This window comes from Bombyx mandarina, chromosome 03, assembly GCF_030267445.1.
Source record: "Bombyx mandarina strain Sakado chromosome 03, ASM3026744v2".
NCBI lineage: Eukaryota > Metazoa > Arthropoda > Insecta > Lepidoptera > Bombycidae > Bombyx > Bombyx mandarina.
Window position 1 is genome coordinate 6330637 of NC_143210.1, and position 23524 is coordinate 6354160.

At 35.4% G+C, this 23524-nt stretch overlaps 1 protein-coding gene across 5 annotated transcripts in view; it reads left to right on the top strand.

The window, feature by feature from the left end:
- for (cGMP-dependent protein kinase for) overlaps nucleotides 1-23524 on the top strand; it is a 160720-nt gene that overhangs the window by 82021 nt on the left and 55175 nt on the right. For 2 of the 5 annotated variants that reach the window (XM_028184743.2, XM_028184749.2), the window contains exon 3: nucleotides 20574-20740. In XM_028184743.2, the coding sequence (XP_028040544.2) occupies nucleotides 20574-20740 (167 nt within the window). Of the gene's footprint in view, nucleotides 1-4957; nucleotides 5118-18189; nucleotides 18840-20573; nucleotides 20741-23524 lie in introns of those variants that run through there. The other 3 variants (XM_089739660.1, XM_089739669.1, XM_028184754.2) reach the window with 3 other exon arrangements.

Sequence of the window (23524 nt, forward strand, 5' to 3'; positions counted from 1 at the left end):
TTGTGAACGAATTGCCAATTAATAGATTAATGTCAGTTTGCCATGTTTGGTACCTTTGGGTATTTTGTTTATTATCAAAAATGTAAAATCTTCGATGCATTCTGTTTATTACAAAATACGGCCCACTGAGTTTCTCGCCGGATCTTCTCAGTGGGTCGCGTTTCCGATCCGGTGGTAGATTCTGCGAAGCACTGCTCTTGCTAGGGTCAGTGTTAGCAACTCTCCGGTTAGAGCCCCGTGAGCTCACCTACACACGCTAGGGTAAGCTGGCATAGCCTCTCAAGGCTATCAGCATAGGTAGGAAAAAAAAAAACGATTTCCTGATACAGTTGGTTGATTAAATAAATATTTTTTAAACTTTTACTGTATTTGTAATAAAATACTTTAAAATTGCAGTTCACCCGCTTGGTATCGTATATTTAAATTAGTGAATTTTTGCGTGATTCTGGTAAACATTTTGACAAGACAATTGAAATAAAATCAACCTAAGATAATGTTGTTAGATTCATTGGAATCTTTAAGAAGCGCCATCTATGAGAAAAATCTGTAAATTTTACAGCGCCACCATTTATTGAGTAGATGAACTCTGGTTGCCAATTTTCGCCACTAGATGGCAGAATCATAAATTATTTTTAAAGTAAATGGATTCTCATTTTAAATTAGATTACTGTTATTGTTTGTTGTATTTTGTTATTGTTGTTCTTCATTCAGTTTTTTTTTTAAGCTTTTGATTTTATTGTTTATACAATGAATAAGCTCGTTTGATAATTGAAACATAAATTAAAACAGGATATAGCGTCTATTTATATTTAACTTTGCTATTTTATATTCATCGAAAAACCAAAGCCGATATAGATTATTGCTGAAAATAGTTGAAGCCTAGCACAATAGTTGTACGCGCCCTACGATAATTAATGTTCGTGTCCAAAATTTTAACCAGAAAAAACTCGGGTAGGTATTATTAACAACACCTACGGTGTCGACTTTGCAATTAAACTTCAATAGTTTCAAATCTCCTTGTGTAAACCTCTCGTGCCGAGGTCTCGCCAAAGTGTTTGTTAAAATAACATTATCTTTTTATTATATGTATGAGGATATACAAGAGGATAGCATCCGTAATGTGTTTTGAAATTCCGCCTCATCGATTCAAATGTACGTTAGTCTTTTATTAAGTAGTTTCTTTATGTTTTATCTTTAAGTTTTATCGCTTTAGCACAGACTTGGTACCCGAAAATGCCATACAGAAATATTCAAAACGAAAATCTGAACAATGTCTTTTGAAAAATGGCTTTTTACTACGGTTAAGTATTTTTTTTATGTTTAATCTTTAAGGTCTTTTGAAAAATGGCTTTTTACTACGGTTAAGTATTTTTTTTATGTTTAATCTTTAAGTTTTATCGCTTTAGGACAGACTTGGTGCCCGAAAATACCATACAGAAATATACAAAACAAAAATCTGAACAATGTCTTTTGAAAAACGGCTTTTCACTAGGTACATATTCCTTCTTGCGTCGATAATCCTCAATGCTGAGGTTCGTGGCCATCTTTAATAACTTTCCCCTGGATAATCCTGCCTCAGCCCTGCCTAACCTCGGCTGCGCGTATGGGATCGTGGACTGAAGCTTTGTGTTTATGATTGATGTATGATAGCCCGGGGGCCTTTCCAGTTTCACCAGGACAGGTGGGCGAGCAAAGGCTCAGCCAGGAGGGGTGGGATTTGCTAATTTGTAGCTACAGAAATACTACCAATAACTATTTGTAAATAATCTATATATCTATATATATATATATATAAATGAATTGCTGTTCGTTAGTCTCGCTAAAACTCGAGAACGGCTGGACCGATTTGGCTAGTCTTGAATTATTTGTGGAAGTCCAGAGAAGGTTTAAAAAGTAGATAAAAATAAAAATGCTCGGAATTAAATAAAAATAACAATTTTGTTTTCCCTTTGGTGTGTCCCCCGTCGGACGGATTCCTTTTGTTTGTTTTAAGTTTATTTTATACAAATGTTTAAGTCTTTTATTTATCCATTGAGGCACCACGAAGTCTGACGGTTCCGCTAGTAAAATATAAATAATTGTGGTGTTCGCTAGTGCCTTGACTATTAAGCCTATGCCTGGAATCACGACGCAAAATAATCATTACGCTATTGTTTTTTTGTCTGTCACCAATGTAGATTAACCTCGGCCCAAATTCGTCCAGCTGTAGGTCATAAAAACGTATGCTTTCATTTAACGGCGAATTTACGGGGAAATCAATTTATCTCACGTGTTTTTAAGAAAAAAATGTTACATTTATTTATTTATTAATACGCTTTTATTAGCTTCAGACGTATGTATGTTTGTAACGGAATCTTTGAACATGATTTTGACCCCCTTCAAAACGTCGGATTAACTTGAAATTTGGTATACTTATTAAGGACCGGTGATAATTCAATATTAAAAAAAATATTGAAAAAATTTAAATTCAGCTAAAAAATTAAAAATAAATAATAGTTTAAAAAAACTAACAAAATACGCTTTTATAGAAAATCCAAGTAAAAAATAGAAAATAAATTTTAATAAATTTGAATTTAAAATAGTGTAAGAAAAAAATATTTTATTGTAAAACATGGGGTGCATGGTATCAGTAGTTGTAAATATTTTATGAACAGATATTAGTATAAGGGTTGTTATTTGATAATAATATCCTTATTTATTTAAGACATTTATTCCGCAAAAATGAAGTAAAGTTCAATTCGCCATTATCTCGTTATTATTCAACAAACTGTCAATTGTTTCGCTCTTAATGATTTTATTGAAAAACTTTTACTGGTGGTAGGACCTCTTGTGAGTCCGCGCGGGTAGGTACCACCGCCCCCTGCCTATTTCTACCGTGAAGCAGTAATGCGTTTCGGTTTGAAGGGCGGGGCAGCCGTTGTAACTATATGGGTGGCACATTTACGTTGTAGATGTCTATGGGCTCCAGTAACCACTTAACACCAGGTGCGCTGTGAGGTCGTCCAACCATCTAAGCAATAAAAAAAACATTAATATAGTTATAAGCACGTAAACTTTTATGTCCGATCATCTAATGGCTCGCAACCATTTTCAATTGACCAAAACAGCTGGTCAACTTGTATGTTAATTAATTCATCAGCGCCAATCAAGGCTCGGTATGCTGACAACGAATAAGGAACCGTTCACATTCAAAAATAAAACCATCGCGTAAATCTACAGTGCATTTCTAGATAAGTTTTTTTTTTCTCCTACCTACGCCGAAAGTTCGGTTTTCCTCCCGCTGTACAGGGAAGAAAGTGTAACTATTCCTCCCTGGGTACTGACAAGTGCGCATGCGCGTTAGTGTCTACGTCTGCACCTAAAATTCTCCGCCATTGTTGTGCTCGGGTAATTTGCAATATAGTGCTTAGTGTAAAAGTGAAATAAACAAAAGGCAATAAAATGTAATAGTGAAGTATTAAACAAAGATGAGTTCATTAGACAGCTCTTATTCAATTCGTAGTAGTTTACTTAAAAATTACAAAACAGTTAAATTGTTTTTTTATGAGTATGGGGGGGCTCCGCTCCCCTACCCCCGCCAGGGCTTCGCCCCTGGACCCCGGCTCGGTACTCCCCGAACTTACGGCCTAGTAGGAGAAAAAAATTTATGTACACCAAGGGAGAAAAGTAGGACATTTCCTCCCGCGTGTAAAAAAAAATACATGGGATGAGTATGTAGGTACTATTGTTGCCATGCACTATGAGGATTTGCATTCTACGGTATTTCGTGAGCGTTATGGCATGTGCTTTTTTAAATCAAGCTTTGTGAGGGTACTCACCAGGAAGCAGCTACTTGTCTGTGCCTCTGGTAAATAAGAGAGGTAGCCTTAAAATTTTTGCACAGAATTATTACAATAGTTGAATAAAAAAATATCACCATTATATCATTCAAATCAATCAAATTAAAATCATATCATATCATACAAAATATCATTCTAATGCACGATGGACATTGATCATTAACGCAATCCTATTATTAATCAAAGCTTAAAAAAAATTTGGGGATAGTTTAATAAATTCAATAAGCTTAAGATTAAATGCAAAAATAAATAGTTAAGGAAGAAGCAAATACTCGAATTAAATTAGATTCCTCGTGAACCATTTCGCGAGAATCTAAACAAAACTTCGCGTAGGTTTGTTTACGTGTCACATTTTCGCCGTGTGATTTTTCCGGGAAAGCGTTAAGTAAATTTTGAATGTGTTCGATTTACGTAATGATTGAGCAAAATAGCGCAGCAGTTTAAACGCCTTATTGTTTTTTTTTAAGAGATTTTATGACCTGTTAACTTAGACCTTTAGGTCATGTCTTATTTTATTTTATATTCTTATTTTTATGAAAAATGATAATTAAGGAGTGAAATGAAGTGAAGATGATTAATTTGAGATATTAATCAACTGTGATGAAATGAGATGAGATGAGATGATATGGGATGAAATATAATCTAAGTAAAATGGTGGTCATTTACTGAGATTTTTTCAGGGGACTTTTTGGAGAGAAGAAGAATCCCAAGAAGTTACGTCCAGCGGCTTTGTTTCATTTTCCCACACTTGTGCACTTAGATATTAAACAGTTAATAAACCACCGTTATTACACATTTAAACCTAAAGAAATACTAAATAGACAAAATATAACAAATCACACGACTTCACTCCTCGCGTTCCCGCCGAAAATTTAAACGTCTTATTGTGGAACGAGCTTTAGAGACGCGATTCGCTGACAGGAATCGCAACACTTCGTCTTCGTACCGATTCAACGGCCTCTAGTCAAATCGCGTCAGTCGCCACAGACAACGTCGCTCATATAAAATTTGACCGCCAATATTGTTGAAAATAAATTTTGAATGTGTTCGATTTACGTAATAACTGAGCAAAATAGCGCGGCTGCTTAAACGCCTTATTGTGGAACGAGCTTTAGGACGCGATTCGCTGACAGGAATCGCAACACTTCGTCTTCGCACCGATTCAACGGCCTCTAGTCAAATCGCGTCCGTCGGCACAGCACGACGTCGCTCATATATAAATTTGACCGCGAATATTGTTGAACGTAATTTTTTTAACCTTTTACGCAAAAGTCGAGTGTGCGTTCGTGGGTTTATGCTCTTTTGAATTTTTAATTATCGACGCTTGCCAGTGTCCAGAAGTTTGATTTGATTTTTTTTTTGTTTTTGTTTTGTGATACGAAAAATTTGCGGTGCATTGTTGTTTTTTTTTTTTTTGTATGCGATTTTTTTAATTGTAATCATTCCGATGATTGTGTACCGCGACATGTAAAGACGATTGTATACAACAACTAAATTAACTCAATTTGCATGACAGGAGCTCTCAAATTTTAAGTTATTTTTAATTTTGTATTTCCTTTTGTTTTATTTTTACTTTTGACGAGTAAAGGATTCGTCTGGCCAGTAGAGAAAACAATTAGAATTAAATCGATAGAAGTAACCAAACTCTATTCGCGGTGCCTTATTTCATTATCATTATTATTACTTAGTTATCATTTTTTGTCAAGGTGGCGGTTTGGAATATTTTTTTTCTTCGTCATTCGGCAACCCATAGAATTCTCAGACGGTTCTATAGTTTATTTTTAGGCTCTTTTCTAAGTTGTGCCTGTGCTTAAATGTTTACCATTATTTTCTATCATTGTTGTAATAATGGAAGGACGAAAGAATTTTACTCACCTGCTTTTTGTTGTTATCAAAGTCAGAAATTGAAAACTGTCACTCCTACCTTACTGTATGGGATCAAAGTTCATAATATATTATAAAACGCCTCCCTTCAAACCGAATCATAACACAATCTAATGGATAAATATCACAATAATAGATTATCCACTATGTAAACATCTTAAATGTTGAATTGATTATAAACAGTCGATAACTTCCAACGTCCCGCGCAAGCTACCGTAAAGCAGTCATTTACTCCAATGATAATGGTAGGAAAAACTTTACTAGAGTAAAGAAAATATTGTCTGAAAATTTAAATTTACTGGTGGTAGGACCTCTTGTGAGTCCGCACGGGTATGTACCACCTCTCTGCCTATTTCTGCCGTGAAGCAGTAATGCGTTTCGGTTTGAAAGGTGGGGCAGCCGTTGTAACTATACTGAGACCTTAGAACTCATATCTCAAGGTGGGTGGGGGCTTTTACGTTATAGATGTCTATGGGCTCCGGTAAACACTTAACACCAGGTGGGCTGTGAGCTTGTCCAATCATCTGCACAATAAAAAAATAAAAAAAATGGAATGCTAATAGTTCAGCTATTTTATAATTATCTATTAAGTGGAAGAGTAATTGCAGGAACAAGAACGATATGAATAACAGCTATCATTTTAAATACTGAGTATATTATGAAATGATTTTCATACATAAATCAAATCAAATCAAATCAAAAAAAAAACATCATAAATGAAAGGACATACTTGTTGAACGTCAAAAAGAACTACCGCCAATTCAAAAAAACTAGCCTCCGTCCTGAGAAGAATTGGCAAGAAACTCAGCGGGCATGTCTTTTTTTTTTAATATTAGATTTTTTTAAATATTCATTTTTACAAGATGTATTATAACGTAACAATTATTGCAATATTGAAATGCCCGGAGCGAGCAACTCATTTCAAAAAGAAGGCCTGTTTGAAAAAACGTGCTAGCAATCGTCACAAGTTTCTGAGTCCCGATCGGATAAGTACGAAAATGATTTAGTAAAGATCTCGATCTAGGAAAGCGTTTAAACAAAAAAAAAAAATTTTTATTGCTTAGATGGGTGGACGAGCTCACAGCCCACCTGGTGTTAATCGGTTACTGGAGCCCATAGACATCTACAACGTAAATGCGCCACCCACCTTGAGATATAAGTTCTAAGGTCTCAAGTATAGTTACAACGGCTGCTCCACCCTTCAAAGAGGCAGGGTGGTGGTACCTACCCGCGCGGACTCACAAGAGGTTCTACCACCAGTAAAATCACTCTTATTTGCAGTACTTCAATTTTTTGTAGGTAAAAACCATACGGACTCGTGAATACTCTTAGTTTTATCACGTTTAATTATTGACGTTAACATTTACAACTTTGTATTCCAACGCGGAGTCATTGCGAAAACTGACATTTGAAGGATATATTAAAAAATTAAAATGTTAATTGCACAAATTTATCATCCAAATGTTACTGTTTTTAAAGCATAAGCAATGTCTTGTTGGTTTAATGTTTCACAGTAGCTAAGGATATTTCCGATAAAAAAAAATCGCGAATTTCTTTGGGAACGTGAAAATTCAAAATCCTAAATGATAGTAACTAAAACAGGAGGTACTAGTAAAATCTGGTTTTGCGATAACTTAAATATTCAACAAGATTAATTTGAAACTATACATGGAACAGATGAATTCTATGATGTCGATAACATCTACAATTACTTTCACAATCACGTATTTATTTTACGTGATCTGGTAATCTAATAGGTTCGGATACGCATCGACGGCTTCCGATACATAAATACAGCCTTCAATGCACGCCTTCCGGAGTGATTTTTTGTTCTCTATCGACTTGTCAAGCTATTGTCGCTTGCATTTTGAATTTAAATATAGCTACGGCCTGAGTTAGCTTAATCTTAGTTTCAATAAAGAGCACTTAAATCTTTATAATGGGTTAATTCTAAAGCGGGCAGCTCGAGAAATAAAATGGAAACATCAAACGGGAATACAATTCTGTTTGACAACGGTTTTGAACAGAATCCAAAAATTTAGATTCGCTTCAAAGAGTTGTTTATATTATCACTATCACTACATACTATAAAACAAAGTCGCTTTCTCTGTCCCTATATCTGTCCCTATGTATGCTTAAATCTTCAAAACTACGCAACGGATTTTGATGCGATTTTAATAGATAGAGTGATTGAAGAGGAAGGTTTATATGTATAATAACATCCATTAAATAGTGGAGAAATCAATAATAAATTACAGTTTCCGAAGCGAAGCGAGCGGGGGTCGCTAGTCTCTTATAATAATAATAATAACTGGGTACAAACCACGCATGGTCATGCGTCCCCAATTTAGGATACCCTGTCTTATGGGTACCAGAGAATGATAAACATACTTAAATATGTTTAAATATATACAAACTTAGAGAATAAGCTCCAAGGCAAAGAGCAAACAAACCTGTTCATCACATAATGTTTCCCGATGTGGGAATCGAACCCACGACCCTTGGCGCAACAGTCAAGGCCGCTAACTTCTGCACCACCGAGTCAATCAAGATTAAAAAAATATAAAATGAAAATTATGAAATGAAAATTTATCCTTATGAAAATATAACCCAACTTCGATATTCATCTATGCAGCATTTAAGGCCTAATATTTCTGGGTACACTTGTACTGATATAAGCTAACGAATATGTATCACTTTACACTTTCCTCGCTCTGATTTAGATACTAGAATAGAGCCTCGGGTTTCAGGATTAGTTTTAACCGGCAGATCCTCAGAACACTACACCCTTTAATGCGTAAGATCCAAAATTTCTGATCAATACAAATATAAGGTACTTCAATTTAATTACGGGTTATAAAATGCTCTAGTATGTGTAGTAAATGTGAAAAATATTATACGATTTTGATTACAAAAAAGAAGACTAGTATGACAATAGATGATAGGCTCTCATTTCTCAAACGTAAATGACATCTTAGTTTAACTTTAGCTGAATTGCCACAAGAATACATTTAGTTGCATCTGCTTTTGGATATTTTGCGATTGTTTATAAAATAATAATAACGATAACAAAACGGTGTTTCTTATGAACATTAACGTCGCAAGCGGATCGAAATACAAACAAAAAAAAGAACAGTTTTTGGTATGATTGAATTTGCATTGACGCTGTTGACGCTAATAAAAAAGTACTGATTAATGTCGATCGAGAAGTGGTCATTGAAATGCTATAAAGTTTTTTTTTTATAAAACCGCTACACGTATCCATTTAATATTTCACAACATTTTCCACGGTGATTCGTTCGTCCAATTCGCTGGCGTTGAGGAAACTTACGGATGCTTTAAATAGAGATGACAGTTCAGTTTACAAACGGACACGTCTGATCAATAATTTAATAGTGTTGATCCCATTCGCGTTATTGTGATAATTTCCGCGAATTTACACTCTTATTTATTTATCAGTAAGAAGGTAATAGGTAAAACAAACACGGTGTTGTTAATTCTAAAAGATTTGGGGTTAAAAATTGCGATAAATAAAATAAAAACCTTCCCTACATAATTATATGGTAGATACAAAGGTTCGAAATCCGAAAAAAGTTTGAAAAGCAGGGTTTGAATGGGCATCTAATTAAAAGTAACTAAAGAACACTTTACGAAAACTTAATTAGGTTTTGAAAACTAATTGTTACCCATTTAAATTGATCTAACATTCCGTATTCTGAGAAATGTTGTTTTTTTTTTTTACAAAATTTAATTATTTCATGTATTTCCTAGCATTATTTATTATTAGTTCGTATGCTTTTTTTTAAATTGCATTGCAGGCGATTGCATGCAACAGAGATGCGAATGTTGCGATGGATGTGTGTAGTAACGGGAATGGATAGAATACGGAATGAATATCTTAGAGGAAGTCTGAAAGTGGCACTTGTGACTGAGAAGCTGAGAAGTACGTGTTTGGGATGGTATGGACATGTGATGAGACGAAATGAAAATGAGGTTGGTAAGAGAATGTTAACTATGAATGTGGAAGGATATAGAGGAAGAGGTAGACCTAAGAAGAAATGGATGGATTGCGTGAAAGACGATATGGGTAAGAGGGGAGTGAGTGAAGAAATGGTATATGACCGAAGAGTATGTGGAAGGAGAAAACATGTTGCGCCGACCCCAGGTGACCGGGAGAAGGGCAGGATAATAATGAATGATGATGCTTTTTTTTTTCAAAGTTTCGAAATATAAGCTGTTTGTTAATGACATTGCATGTAAATTAACAAACGTCAAGCTTAGAATCGCAACACGCGATGTGGAACGAACATAAATCGCGTGAAAATTTCGGGAGAACAAAAACTAAAGAAAATATTAGTAGTTTTTCGTTTTTTTTTTTCTCAATCATCGTTTCTGCGAAACCGAACTGTGTCAAGGTTCTCGTGAAAAATGTTTTTTTAAAAGCGCCATCACTAATTGGATAGCATATAAAACTTACATTCTAATTTGTGACGGTTTCAAATGTAATGAGTCAAATAACGAACCTCGCGACCTTAAGATTTATTCCAGAAACGTATCCTGTTTAATAAATACACCGCTAGCATAAATATTTGTTCAGAATGATCCCGAATATATATATAGGAAGTGTCGACGCTCTCTGTTTTCCTTGGATCTTTTCATTCGAACTCCGAAAGCCAAATTCGATGATAGATTTGAGTCTTCAAAAACAAGTCGGGTCTTTAGCCTCTGTCTTGGCGTTATACTCCGAAATCGACCTTTGAGGAATAAAACTTGATTTTAGGAACAAAAAGTCGATTAATTGAATTTCCTAAGATATTATTTACCTGTATATGTACCTGTATGTTCATACATAAATTATGTGGAAAGTAAATTAAAATTTATAAAATGTTGTTATGTGATTAAGAGATAAATACCTACATGGTGGGTAAGGATTAGACCTATCTTAAAAATATACAAAGGAATCCTAAGGTTCTATTGAAATCGGAAAAGCTACATTCTTCTCCAACTTTTCAACTTATATCTAGAACATTCTGAACAAATTAAAGATGATAACGCTAAAGCGAAACTTTCAACAAAAATCGGCTTGAACAAGTTAGAGTTAGGCTTCGTAGTTTTTTTAGATTTGGGATTTTTTCATTATATTTAGAATTGTTTATATAAAGTATAAACTTCCAATTGCAACGAATACTGTCAAAGGTCTAGAAGAGTGCGTGGGCGCACTGAGTTTCTCGCCGGCTCTTCTCAGTGTGTCCCGATTCCAATCCAGAGATAGATTCTGCGAAGCACTACTCTTGCTAGGGCTAGTGCTAGCAAACTCTCTCAGGTTGAGCCCTTGTGCTCACATCTACCCGTCCGCGAGAAGCTGGATAGCCTCTTAAGCTACCAGCGAATAGGTACGGAATATAATTCGTGACCAAAAAGATAAGATACCTATTGTAGTCCTCAAGACTGAAGCGATCGTCCTGAGGTTAAAAGATACGCACTTAAAACGTGTTTACTAATGACTTTCACGATAAAAGTCCAAAAAATAAAATTTGACGAGAATATTGGTACACATGATGAGCACTATCTTACCTGTTTTGGTACTTGCATATTCGCCATCCTTGATATTATGTGTGCCGCTATTTTTGTCTTGCCTCGGGATTTGAGGGGTGAAGTCATAATACAATAAAATCGAGATCTCATGATGGGCATTGAGGTTTGTTTATAGTATATATTGCGTTCAGTGCATCTGGAATACAAGCCGATTATTTTGGCAAAAGGGACTTGGAAGATATTAGAGGAGGAAGGAATACATACAATCACACGCTACGCATTACTAAGCAGTCAAATATATTACTTGTTATCCCTCCCGAAAAGATTGAGGGCATCTGTCCAAAGAAAGTGCGTGTTGTACTTTTTTTTTTTTTTTTTTTTTTTTTTTTATTGCTTAGATGGGTGGACGAGCTCACAGCCCACCTGGTGTTAAGTGGTTACTGGAGCCCATAGACATCTACAACGTAAATGCGCCACCCACCTTGAGATATAAGTTCTAAGGTCTCAGTATAGTTACAACGGCTACTCCACCCTTCGAACCGAAACGCATTACTGCTTCACGGCGGAAATAGGCGGGGTGGTGGTACCTACCCGTGCGGACTCCCAAGAGGTCCTACCACCAGTGATTACGCAAATTATAATTCTGCGGGTTTGATTTTTATTACACGATGTTATTCCTTCACCGTGGAAGTCAATCGTGAACATTTGTTGAGTACGTATTTCATTAGAAAAATTGGTACCCGCCTGCGGGATTCGAACACCGGTGCATCGCTACACACGAATGCACCGGATGTCTTATCCTTTAGGCCACGACGACTTTTGGATCTGAACAAAGATATCTGATAGGACCTATATAAAATGACCTTAAAAATCCACCAATAAGTTCTGACTATGCCCTGGATATTATTTTATTATGAAAATCGAAAGAAAGTTTTTCAAAATTATATAACTCGTCTTCTCTTCTTAACTTCGTTATAATCTATTTTTCCATTGCTATCTTTTAAATAAGCCCACGTAACGAATAGCTATAAATAAATCGAGTTACGCCACTGAGAGTGGAGTTCATGCCTCGTACTAATGGTTTCAGCGGTTTGGTCTGTCTAGATAACGTCAATCCTCGCGCACGCGGCTCTGTCAACTTTGGTTAGGGCTTAGCCTATGACGTCAGAGATAACCGGATTATAGATGTTTTGTGATTTAACAAACAAATTTAACCGGGGATAAGAGATACAAAGTTCATTATTTACACGTTGTTTGTTCAATGACACTTTGGACGCATGTAGCAATAAATAGTCTCAGGGTATTTGTTACGTTTTGGTCTATGAAGACTTAGTTCTCTCTGTCATGCCATTTGTATCATGCGCTTGGTTTTCCGGAATCCAAAGCCGTATTCATCATTACGTTAATGCATAGTGCTTTTTTGCCACGTCCACTCAAGCTTTGGAGGAAATTACACATTTTCCAATCGCTATTCTGTTCGATTTAACGCAAAATATGCAAGGTTGTATGTAGCTTCTCTGTACCACACTCTTACATTTACTCTCCATTTCTATCTCTAGTAATCACTTACCATAGCAATAAAATATATTTAAATGCTTCGAATATAAACAGTAGTAATTGAATAGAAATTGAATCCGCATGAATTATTTCAGCCATAAATAATATTTACTGATCCAGATGCGAGTGGTTACTAGAATTGATCAGAGAAATCAAATGCGTGCTGACAAGCATAAACAGCTTCCATTATTCTAGTTATTTCTGTAGAAGATAAATGTTTACAGTGAATATATTTGAAAAATAATGGATTGTTTCGAATCACGGTGTGACCGAGGTTTGAGCGCGTTGCGTGTAACAATGAAAAAGAAATCGAAGAAAAGTAAGAATTTTATTTCGTCCTATGTTTAATTGAAAGTTCGGTACTTGGCGGTGTGGGAAAAAAATGGTTATCTGTAAAGTCGATTTACGGACGATAGTTTTGCGTGTTAAAGTCATAAAGAAACATTCCTGTAAAATTGCATACTTTTATGAATTTAATTGAATTATTATTACTGAATTATCATTATTTTGTATAATAAAAAGAAGGTGTTAATTGAAAATTATATTTTTTTCGGATAAATTAACGCTTGGGCCGATCTTGCCTCTCTATCGCTTGTACCGCACTCTCGCTTGCGCGCTCATTCTCAGGCGGAACGTGACACTTTTTCGTGCGTGCAGCCGGTGTTCATTGATTTATAAAACGTTATCTCGTCAAAATCGCGCACGGTTATCCAATTTAGGAGCCCTAAATTGGCTTTAGGGCATTAGGATTGTTGTAGGTACCAGAGACTGATAAACATACTTATATATCTTTAAATGCCACTAACTAGTGCACCACAAAGTCAGTCAGTATGATCGTTCCACTACAAAGGCTCCGGTGAAATATATTAAAATCATCAGGAAACTTAAGAAGTTCAGTGCAGACGAGCACTCTCTTAGATGTTACGGAGCAAACCTAAAATTACACGATCCAATAAACATACATCATTCGCATCCATAATTCATTAGCAGCGATCAAAGTATCCAAAGGATTTATTTCAGAGAAAATTGATTTATATTTATATTTAATTCTAATTATGTGATTACATGCGTCGTTATTTATGTTACGTTGTATGCCCGCTCGGCTAATTGTCTTCTTAGAACATTTGTGATTTACTAGACTTCACTGATTGATGGTAGCAGCCAACAATTTGTTTTGAATCATGCTAAACGGTCATAAGTGATCATACTTGATTAACGAATGTGGAATCTAGGAACATTTACGACACGATGTCTATTTGATTGACGTATTTAAAGACAATACGGCCATATACAATTGGAATTGATTAGTAGCTTTAGATGGGACTGACGTAAAATAATGTTTATCTTGGAACAGGTAAAGCTCCCATTATCTTTCGCGATCACAAACAGATTCATACACGATTAGAACCTGACATAAATATGTAAGGTCCAAATGAAAATCTTCGCTTCAAATCGGTTAAAAATATACTATAAGTACCTACTAATAAGGCGCTTAACAGATTTATTTTCGATATCTTATAGTTGCATAGGACATAAGTTGATTAAAACAGCACTTACATCTTCTTTATCATTTAACGTTATTGTTTCGTAAAATATATCTTTATTCTTTTTTGCCATCTCTCCGGGTTGTGACGATTTAATTTTTGAGTTCAAGTTACGTATTCCAGTTTAGATTTTAATAAAGTACAATCTGCTATATATAATTGAAGATAAGGCACTGAATACAAATTCGTATGATCCGTTATCAGTTCACGGCACGTCATTTGAACATTTTGGGAAATTAACCTATATTCAACAGTATAATTGATCAATAGATTATTAATCTGAAATTATATTTAAAAAAAAAACCATTTCATTCATCAATACTCATTCAATAATTAAATACAAAATAAACGCTTAAGACTTTTCAATACTAAAGCATAATAACAGGAGACAAGTTACACACGGTGGTAATTCAGCTACAAACTACGTAACTCCTGTACTACGGAAATTAGAGAATGATATTACATACTAAAATACGTTCCAAAATCTATATATATAAAAATGAATTGCTGTTCGTTAGTCTCGCTAAAACTCGAAAACGGCTGGACCGATGTGGCTAATTTTGGTCTTGAATTATTTGTGGAAGTCCAGAGAAGGTTTAAAAGGTAGATAAATATGAAAATGCTCGGAATTAAATAAAAATAACAATTTTGTTTTTCCTTTGATGTGTCTCCCGTCGGACGGATTCAGTTTGTTTATTTTATACAAAAGTTTAGGTCTTTTATTTATCGATTGAGGCACTACGAAGTCTGCCGGATCAGCTAGTACTATATAAATATCAATTTGCCCGATGTGGCAAATGAACCCACAACTGTAGGCCCGGCAATCAATGGCACTACTGCGCCACCGAGTCAGAAAAATTTATATAATCGCTTCTCTAAGCACACTTACAATGAAACGGCTTTAAGAAAATTTATTTTAATAAATAATTATAATGTGGTCATATTATTAATCCACGCTATTAGGTTTAACGCATCTAAAGCAATTTGGGCTTCCGTCCAAAACATAGAAAACAGGTCTAGGCCGTATCTATACGCATCTGATGTGCAGTTTGAAAACTATTTATAATAAAAAAAGTAATATCGTTTTCAGTGTTAATCTATGTCAATTAATCGCTTTTGGATTCTTTTATTGTTTTGATTGCTATCTAGTGTTTAGTGATTTTAAGCATTTTACGACGAATTGCAATTTCTTTAAAGATATTTCGCATTCGCTCTTACAATTTTATAATATCACTACATAGTATAAAACAAAGTCGGTTTCTCTGTCCCTATATCCCTATGTATGCTTAAATCTTTAAAACTACGCAACGGATTTTGATGCGGTTTTTTTTAATAGATAGAGTGATTGAAGAGGAAGGTTTATATGTATAATAAAATCCATTAAATAGTGGAGAAATCAATAATAAATTACAGTTCCAAAGCGAAGCGAGGGCGGGTCGTTAGTTTATCTATAAATTTCATTAAAATCATCGATCTTGTTCTATTTTTAATTTTCAGTAAATAAAATTTAACGACGCTGCAAATTTGTAATAATTTCGCGTTTAGATATTATAAATTTATTATTTTATTACAGTTGTTACCGTTGAAATTCGAATCAGATCGAAATAACAGAAGGTCAAAATTTAGTCGCCTTTAAAGAACACAGATCGATTTAATTAAATAGTATTATTTATGCACTAATTCGGACCAATGTCGTGCTGTAATAATTATTAGTGAATTAATCAAAACGTTTTTGATACTTTTAAATCACATTATGACAGGTCATGAGTTTTGATTAACGTTTTACGAATTAACTATACACGATTAAAATTATTTCGTTAATTAAAATTATCACATGGACCTTAAATAAAATGCGTCGGGCTCGCTTCGATTACTTATCTAGCAGTGACCTTTATTCATACTTAGAAAGGGACAAGTTTGTATGTTGGGACAATGATATTATGAAATCTCTCCTACGCATAGCGACTGTGAGATATAAGGCTGTAACATTCTTCAGTTACTATGAGTTACACAAGCTATTCAATTGCTAATTAGTTAAAAGATACTGTGTTCTGAACGATGAATGAACATGAATGAGGTAGACAGTGTCAAGTCGCGCCTAAGGCTGATGTCAAATAAATGCATGACAAAGCGAGTCTAGAAGGGACTCGTTATTTACCAATGCCAAATGCATTTTTTATTGTTGCGCCACTCACCTTGGGATATAAGTTCTAAGGTCTCAAGTATAGTTACAACGGCTGCCCCACCCTTCAAACCGAAACGCATTACTGCTTCCCGGCAGAAATAGGCAGGATGGTGGGTGGTACCTACCCGCGCGGACTCACAAGAGGTTCTACCACCGGTAATTATGGAATTTATAATTTTGCGGGTTTGATGTTTATTACATGATGTTATTCCTTTACCCCGGAAGTCAATCGTGAACATTTGTTGAGTGCGTATTTCATTAGAAAAATTGGTACCCGCCAGCGGGATTCGAACACCGGTGCATCGCTCAACACGCATGCACCGAACGTGTTATCTTTTAGGCCACGACGACTTCGGTTAGACGACGACTTGTGATTAGAACCTACAGCAGGTGAAAGACATTAGTTTGTGAACGCTGCCACCCACATCGAAATGTGAGGTCGAATTATCGTAATATCCGTCGCATTATATCCTACTTATCAAAATGCATTGCATGACTGCGTCGCGGTAAAAATAAACAAGGTATTAGCACTTCGACGTGTTAACACAAAATGTTCTACCCCCGGTGATTACGTAAATTATTAGACCTGTTCTTTTTATACTTAGTACATTGGTGAAAACGTCTTAAACGTCATCTATATATTAATACGTGAAGCAAAAACTTTGTACCCCTTTTTACGAAAATTGCGCGGACGGAGAAATATGAAATTTCTCACACTGATAGAGAATATAGAGTAGGAGTGCACAATGCTAATATTTTTTTTAAATAATGCATAAAAGATACTTTAAATCAATAAAGAAAACATTATACAGACTACCATTTATTTGACACAACACATATATAAAAACATACTCTTTGTTTACTGCCAATTGGGAAACTTTTGTTATTGTTTAAAGTCTGTGGTCGAATTGAAAATAGATTAATATTATTTGTCGTTAAGATTATTGATCTATGGTGCAGTTTTGGCGAATACTGTGATTATATTATCGAATTATAATAGTGTTTGACAATAGAACCATAGTAATGTTTAAACTAATTTCATTTAATTATAGTCGAATTTCGACTACTGCGGGGCCACTAGTAATCAATAAACATTTGAAGTTCCGCATAAGCCAATTATTTGATATGAGTGCACCGGGCTTCTTATCTTGTATTTGTAATTATTGTAACAATATTTTTTATTTTATTTTTAGATACCGGAACATTCTAATAGATAACAACACAAGTTGACACCGAATATCTTACGCAAAAGTATTGTCACCGGGAATTTAACTTGAGTCCCGTAGTTGATTATTCTGAATGCTTTGCACGGTCGCCCGCGGCATACAACCATTTGTTTATTGATCTAAAAACATTAATCAACTTTAATAAAAACCAATTTAAACCAACCGCTGTGATGAAATGAACATTGCTCATATGTACATGCTAAACCACATTTCATTTCATTGGTATGTCGCACGTTTTTCAATGGTTTGACTCATGACAATCAGGGCTCGGCTCCTTTAAACAAATCGTATACAATCAATCGTCATAATATCTTTAAGGACACAATAGCACCCAAACACGTCACAACTGATTTGATACTTGTCATTCTGGATACTGGTTCGCCTTCAACTAATAACCGTTTTATGATTCGTTTATTTAGATAATATGAATGCGTTTTGATAAAACTCATTGGGTTATATAGTATAAAAATATACGAATCCATCGAAGCATTATCTATTATTTTCCATGATAGGTTTATGATAACACCAAGCCAATAGCGGCTGTATTCATGAAACGTTTTTACTAAGCAAACGTGTTGTATGAAGTGAGTTAAAATTGTCAGTTTAATTATGATTTGTTTGCGTGATGCTGAAAGGTGTTAAACAAAATGTCGCACACGCACACGAAACAGTGTCAAATGGAGCACAATTACAAATTAGAGAAGAAATATTTAGAAATGAAGCGAATGGTTTACGAACGTACCGAAGAACTAAAACGAAGGGATAAAATTATTACACTATTGGAAAACGAGATTGACGAGAAAGACGCTCAAATAAGATATCTCAAGAACGAGATTGACAAATATAGGCAAGTCGTAAAACCATTGACGCGTCAGATTATTGACAGCCACAAAAACGGAATCGATACCGACGAGGAATGCTTCACGATGAAAACTCCGGGCGTTGAGAATACTCGAGTTTATTCATTAAATGAACCGCGACTCAAAAGGACTGCGATATCAGCGGAGCCCCTATCGTCGCTGACTCAAGAGCATGAGTTGAAGTTACTGAAAATACCGAAAAGCCACAGGTTTGTTACATACACGACAAGCAACCTTTTATTTGTCTGCATCACACGAATTAAGAATTCGTTGGACCTCTTGTTGTAATAATAAATCTCGCATTTGCATCTCACGTAATTCAAACAGGCAGGTCACGAACTTCACGAACGCATTCCTCTATGTCGCCACCATCCTTGTATGTGGTTATTGTCTGGGCAGATCTAATTTATCGCTTTAGTCATCCATCCAATCAGTCAAGGTGGCGACTGAATTTCTTCTAAGAACAGGCATTAGCAATGGCTGCATTGGTCCGAGGTCGACATGTGTTAGCCGGTGTGCCTTCGAATGGACCCATTTGGTATAATTACGTTCGAACTTTATGCGATGCCTGTCCTCGCCATCGGCTGTGTCGTGATAAAGCTTATGATTTCGAACGAAATCCATTTTTTCATTGTCACGTTAAAAACGTAGGGCTTTCGTTTTGTTAATACATAAGAAGCCTATAATTTTATTGACTTCAAAGCTGATTATGTGCTGCTATTTAGACACATTAAAATTAAGTATTGAAAAAAATGTCTGAAGTTAAATCGCGGAATTTGCGTTTTGTTATCTATAGAATCGCGTACCAGCTAATACTGGATGAGTCCATCTATAGCTTTAAAACTTTAGTAGGTTCAGTAGATGTAGATTATAGGCAATATAAATCACTACACATATAACTTACGGTCTGTTAAGGTATTTAAATACAAATTACACTCCGCTGCAGCTACAGACGGCGTATTATGAACCTAATTTACTGTAATATTTCAAAGGTTACTGTCATAATACAGACAGATTATGTCGTTAGGAACAATACCTTGAGGTTCGCAAGACATTTATTGTTTCCTTAATAACATCGTGATAAACTGCTCGTATTTCTCTTTAAACTTTATTTAAGATATGTCGGGTATTTTTTAGAGTAATAACTGATACAGATGAACATGTGTATGTGTAGAAATAGAGCTTTCCCAAAAAAAAACGCAAGCTATGAAACTGTATACCTAGTGTATTGGAATCTTTTTGGAAGCCGTAATGCGAATAAACTACTAGTCTAAAGTAAACCAAAAAAGTTGTACACTTTCCTACTTAAAAAAATAAATGGATTTAGATTTTAGAACAAGAAACCTTAATCTTATAATTTTAGGTTAGCCAAATTTACTTCGGTTTCGAGAGCGATTGCAATTTACTTCGAGAGCGATTGCAGTACACCCTGTATATGGTATAGCAGCAAGATATTACTGTACGCCACTCCGTTCACTTGCAGTTTCTTTTATTGTTCCCACATCAAGTGTACTAATAGTAACTTCCTTCCTTGGAAATTTATTTTGTACCCAACTGCCCTGATCTTTTATAGCTCAAGCACTAGTCGCATGTAGTATCTTGCCAACGATCAATCCTATCTTGGGTTCGATAGCCAATATTAGGAGAAACTGAATCTTGCTCATATAATTTGAGTCTTCCTCATATATACATGCTTGAAACCGTTTGTCTAGTATCTACTGCATGTTAGACAGGTATTTATCTGTATTTGTTTTTTTACTATGTTATAACTAAAGCATTGAATATGATTCTTAGATTTTGTGAAACTAGTCATTCTTCGTAAATAGGTTGAGAGTCATAAATAACCATAATTTTCTTGGCAAGGACAAAGCGACAATGGCAGAGCTGTGTAAGTAAAGGTTGTTTCTAAGAACTTACTAATGGCGTGTACTTGTTACTTGCAGATCTCGCGAGCTGATTAAGACTGCGATCCTCGACAACGACTTCATGAAGAATCTAGAAATGACACAGATCAGAGAAATAGTGGATTGCATGTATCCCGTTGAATATGCGGCCGGCAGCATTATTATCAAAGAAGGCGACGTTGGAAGCATAGTTTATGTTATGGAAGGTAAGTGTAGATATTTGATCGTTACTATAAAAAGCATTTCGCATGTTAATCGCGAATAAATTGATTTGAAACTGTTTTCGCTTTATTGAAAAGAGCGCCATCTATTATCGAATAGCAATACAGCGCCCGCCAACTATTGATTAGGTTCACTTCTACTTCATGCATATACATTTCAATAGATGGCGCTTTAGCAGAAATTTAAGAGTGCTTTTAGAATTTGCGTCTTTTCAAAATTTCTGCCCATCACTATTATAGTTAAATTAAAGATCTAATTTTTTTTACTTAACTTTTTATTTTTAAGTAAAACAATTTAAACTTTAATTACAACCTATATACACATCAGTTACACGTGTGTTATATTTACAAGAAGTAAATAATTTAAAATCAGAAATGCTTGGAATTACATTTATTTATTTATTTTTTTATTGCTTAGATGGGTGGACGAGCTCACAGCCCACCTTGTGTTAAGTGGTTACTGGAGCCCATAGACATCCACAACGTAAATGCGCCACCCACCTTGAGATACAAGTTCTAAGGTCTCAAGTATAGTTACAACGGCTGCCCAACCCTTCAAACCGAAACGCATTACTGCTTCACGGCAGAAATAGCCGAGGTGGTGGTACCTACCCGCGCGGACTCACAAGAGGTCCTACCACCATACGAGCATAGTACCTATATTTTATTACCAACTATTACTACAAGAGACTATTCGTAGTTTTTGCTTAATTTAATCCTTACTCTATGTATTAATTGTGTCAACAATGAAATGCAAATACGATATAAAATAAACAAAGTCACTATAAAACCTAAGCAAGAAGACTATCTTTATGGCTTACACTAAGCCTAAAGAAAACTGATACGTAAGTTTTCCACTTTCTCTAACGACGAATAGGGAAAGTCGGCCTAGAAGCTAGCTCAGGAGCTGCCGTTTATGTTATTTACCAATTAACTTAATAATAATTATCTTACTTACATACATAGGTGTGTGTGAAAATGATGTTTTTATTCCAATGGAATAATTTTTATCCGTTTTCTATAACAATAATAGACCAACTAAACAGTAAACATGGTGAGGCAGTGAAAAATGTCCTTTAAAAATCATATCTGTTGGTGATGATAGACTATCAGAATGAAAATAAATCTATATTCAAATAGTTCCGTAGAAATTTTTTTTTTCAAGCAGAAATAGTTTTTAAAAATAAGTAGGTATGCGATATCGAATAAATTGGTATCGGCAAAACTCTGTCGGCTACTAAACAAACAAAAAAAACGGTTGACAAACAGATGAGAAAATGGTACTTGGTCTGTTTGTATGAATGAATATGCTATGGACATACAACTGCTGTCGGGCTTAACTATACTTCATCTTAATTGTTTAGTGCCACCACTTTACCGTCCTGCTTATTTCTACTCTAAAGAAATCTTGTCTTCTAATTTTAAGAGAAGTGTTTTCAAAGTCGCCCTAATACAGTTCAGATTTCGACGTAATGTTTATTTATGTTAATTAGAACAAAAAAATACTGGAAAAGCCTGATAGCTGATAGCCTTGAGAGGCTTATTCAGCGTAACCTTAACTAGTAGGTGAGCTCACGGGGCTCAAACCTGACGACGTTGTTAACACGAACCCTTGCAAGAGCAGTGCTTCGCTGAATCTACCACCGAATCGGAAACGCGACCCACTGAGAAGATCCGGCGAGAAACTCAGTGGGCTGTGTCTGAGTGACGGCATCAAATGTAATTTTTGTACTAATGGGTGCGGCAACAGAATCATAATCCAATCGTAAATATAATTATGTTACATAATAACGATTATTATGGTTTTATTATGCAGGCTATTACACAGTTATGACTGACCTGACTCATAAATCCGTGTTTGCCAATAACATTATTTTTTTAAAGGATTTTGACTTTCGCATTGAGAGATCAAAGATTAATCATTCGGTTGCTTCAAAATATTTAGTTCCTATTCTTGTCCCTGTTTTTGGTGCAAGTGTAAGACGGCTTGTATACTTGTCTGTGTAAAATAGTAATTAAAGCCAGTTGTTCATTTTCACTGATTGTAGGATGCATGTGCACTGATTTATTTTTATTTTTTATTGCTTGGATAGGTGGACGAGCTCACAGCCCACCTGGTGTTAAGTGGTTACTGGAGCCCATAGACATCTAGAACGTAGATGCGCCACCCACGTTGAAATATAAGTTCTAAGGTCTCAGTATAGTTACAACGGCTGCCCCACCCTTCAAACCGAAACGCATTACTGCTTCACGACAGAAATAGGCGGGGTGATGGTACCTACCCGTGCGGACTTCCAAGAGGTCCTACTACCAGTAATTACGCAAATTATGTTATTCCTTCACCGTGGAAGTCAATCGTGAACATTTGTTAAGTACGTATTTCATTAGAAAAATTGGTACCCGCCTGCGGGATTCGAACACCGTTGCATCGCTTGATACGAATTCACCGGACGTGTTATCCTTTAGGCCACGACGACTTTATTTTTACGACGACTAATTACTTCACTATCTTCCGGCCTATTTCTGCTGGGAAGCGATTCCACGTTCCTATTTCAGAAGTGGAACAGCAACATAATCCACGGTCCGACTTTTTGTTTCTAGTTTTTGTATCGACTAGGAAAAGCGCTTACCAAATTGTGAACCCCTTTCTCAGTGATGGAAAAAATCTAGTTATTGTGACGGTAACCATGATATAACACAAAATATTTGATAGATGCCGGAATCGCGCTTACGATATTGTCAAGATAAGCTTGCATATATCGTCATCTC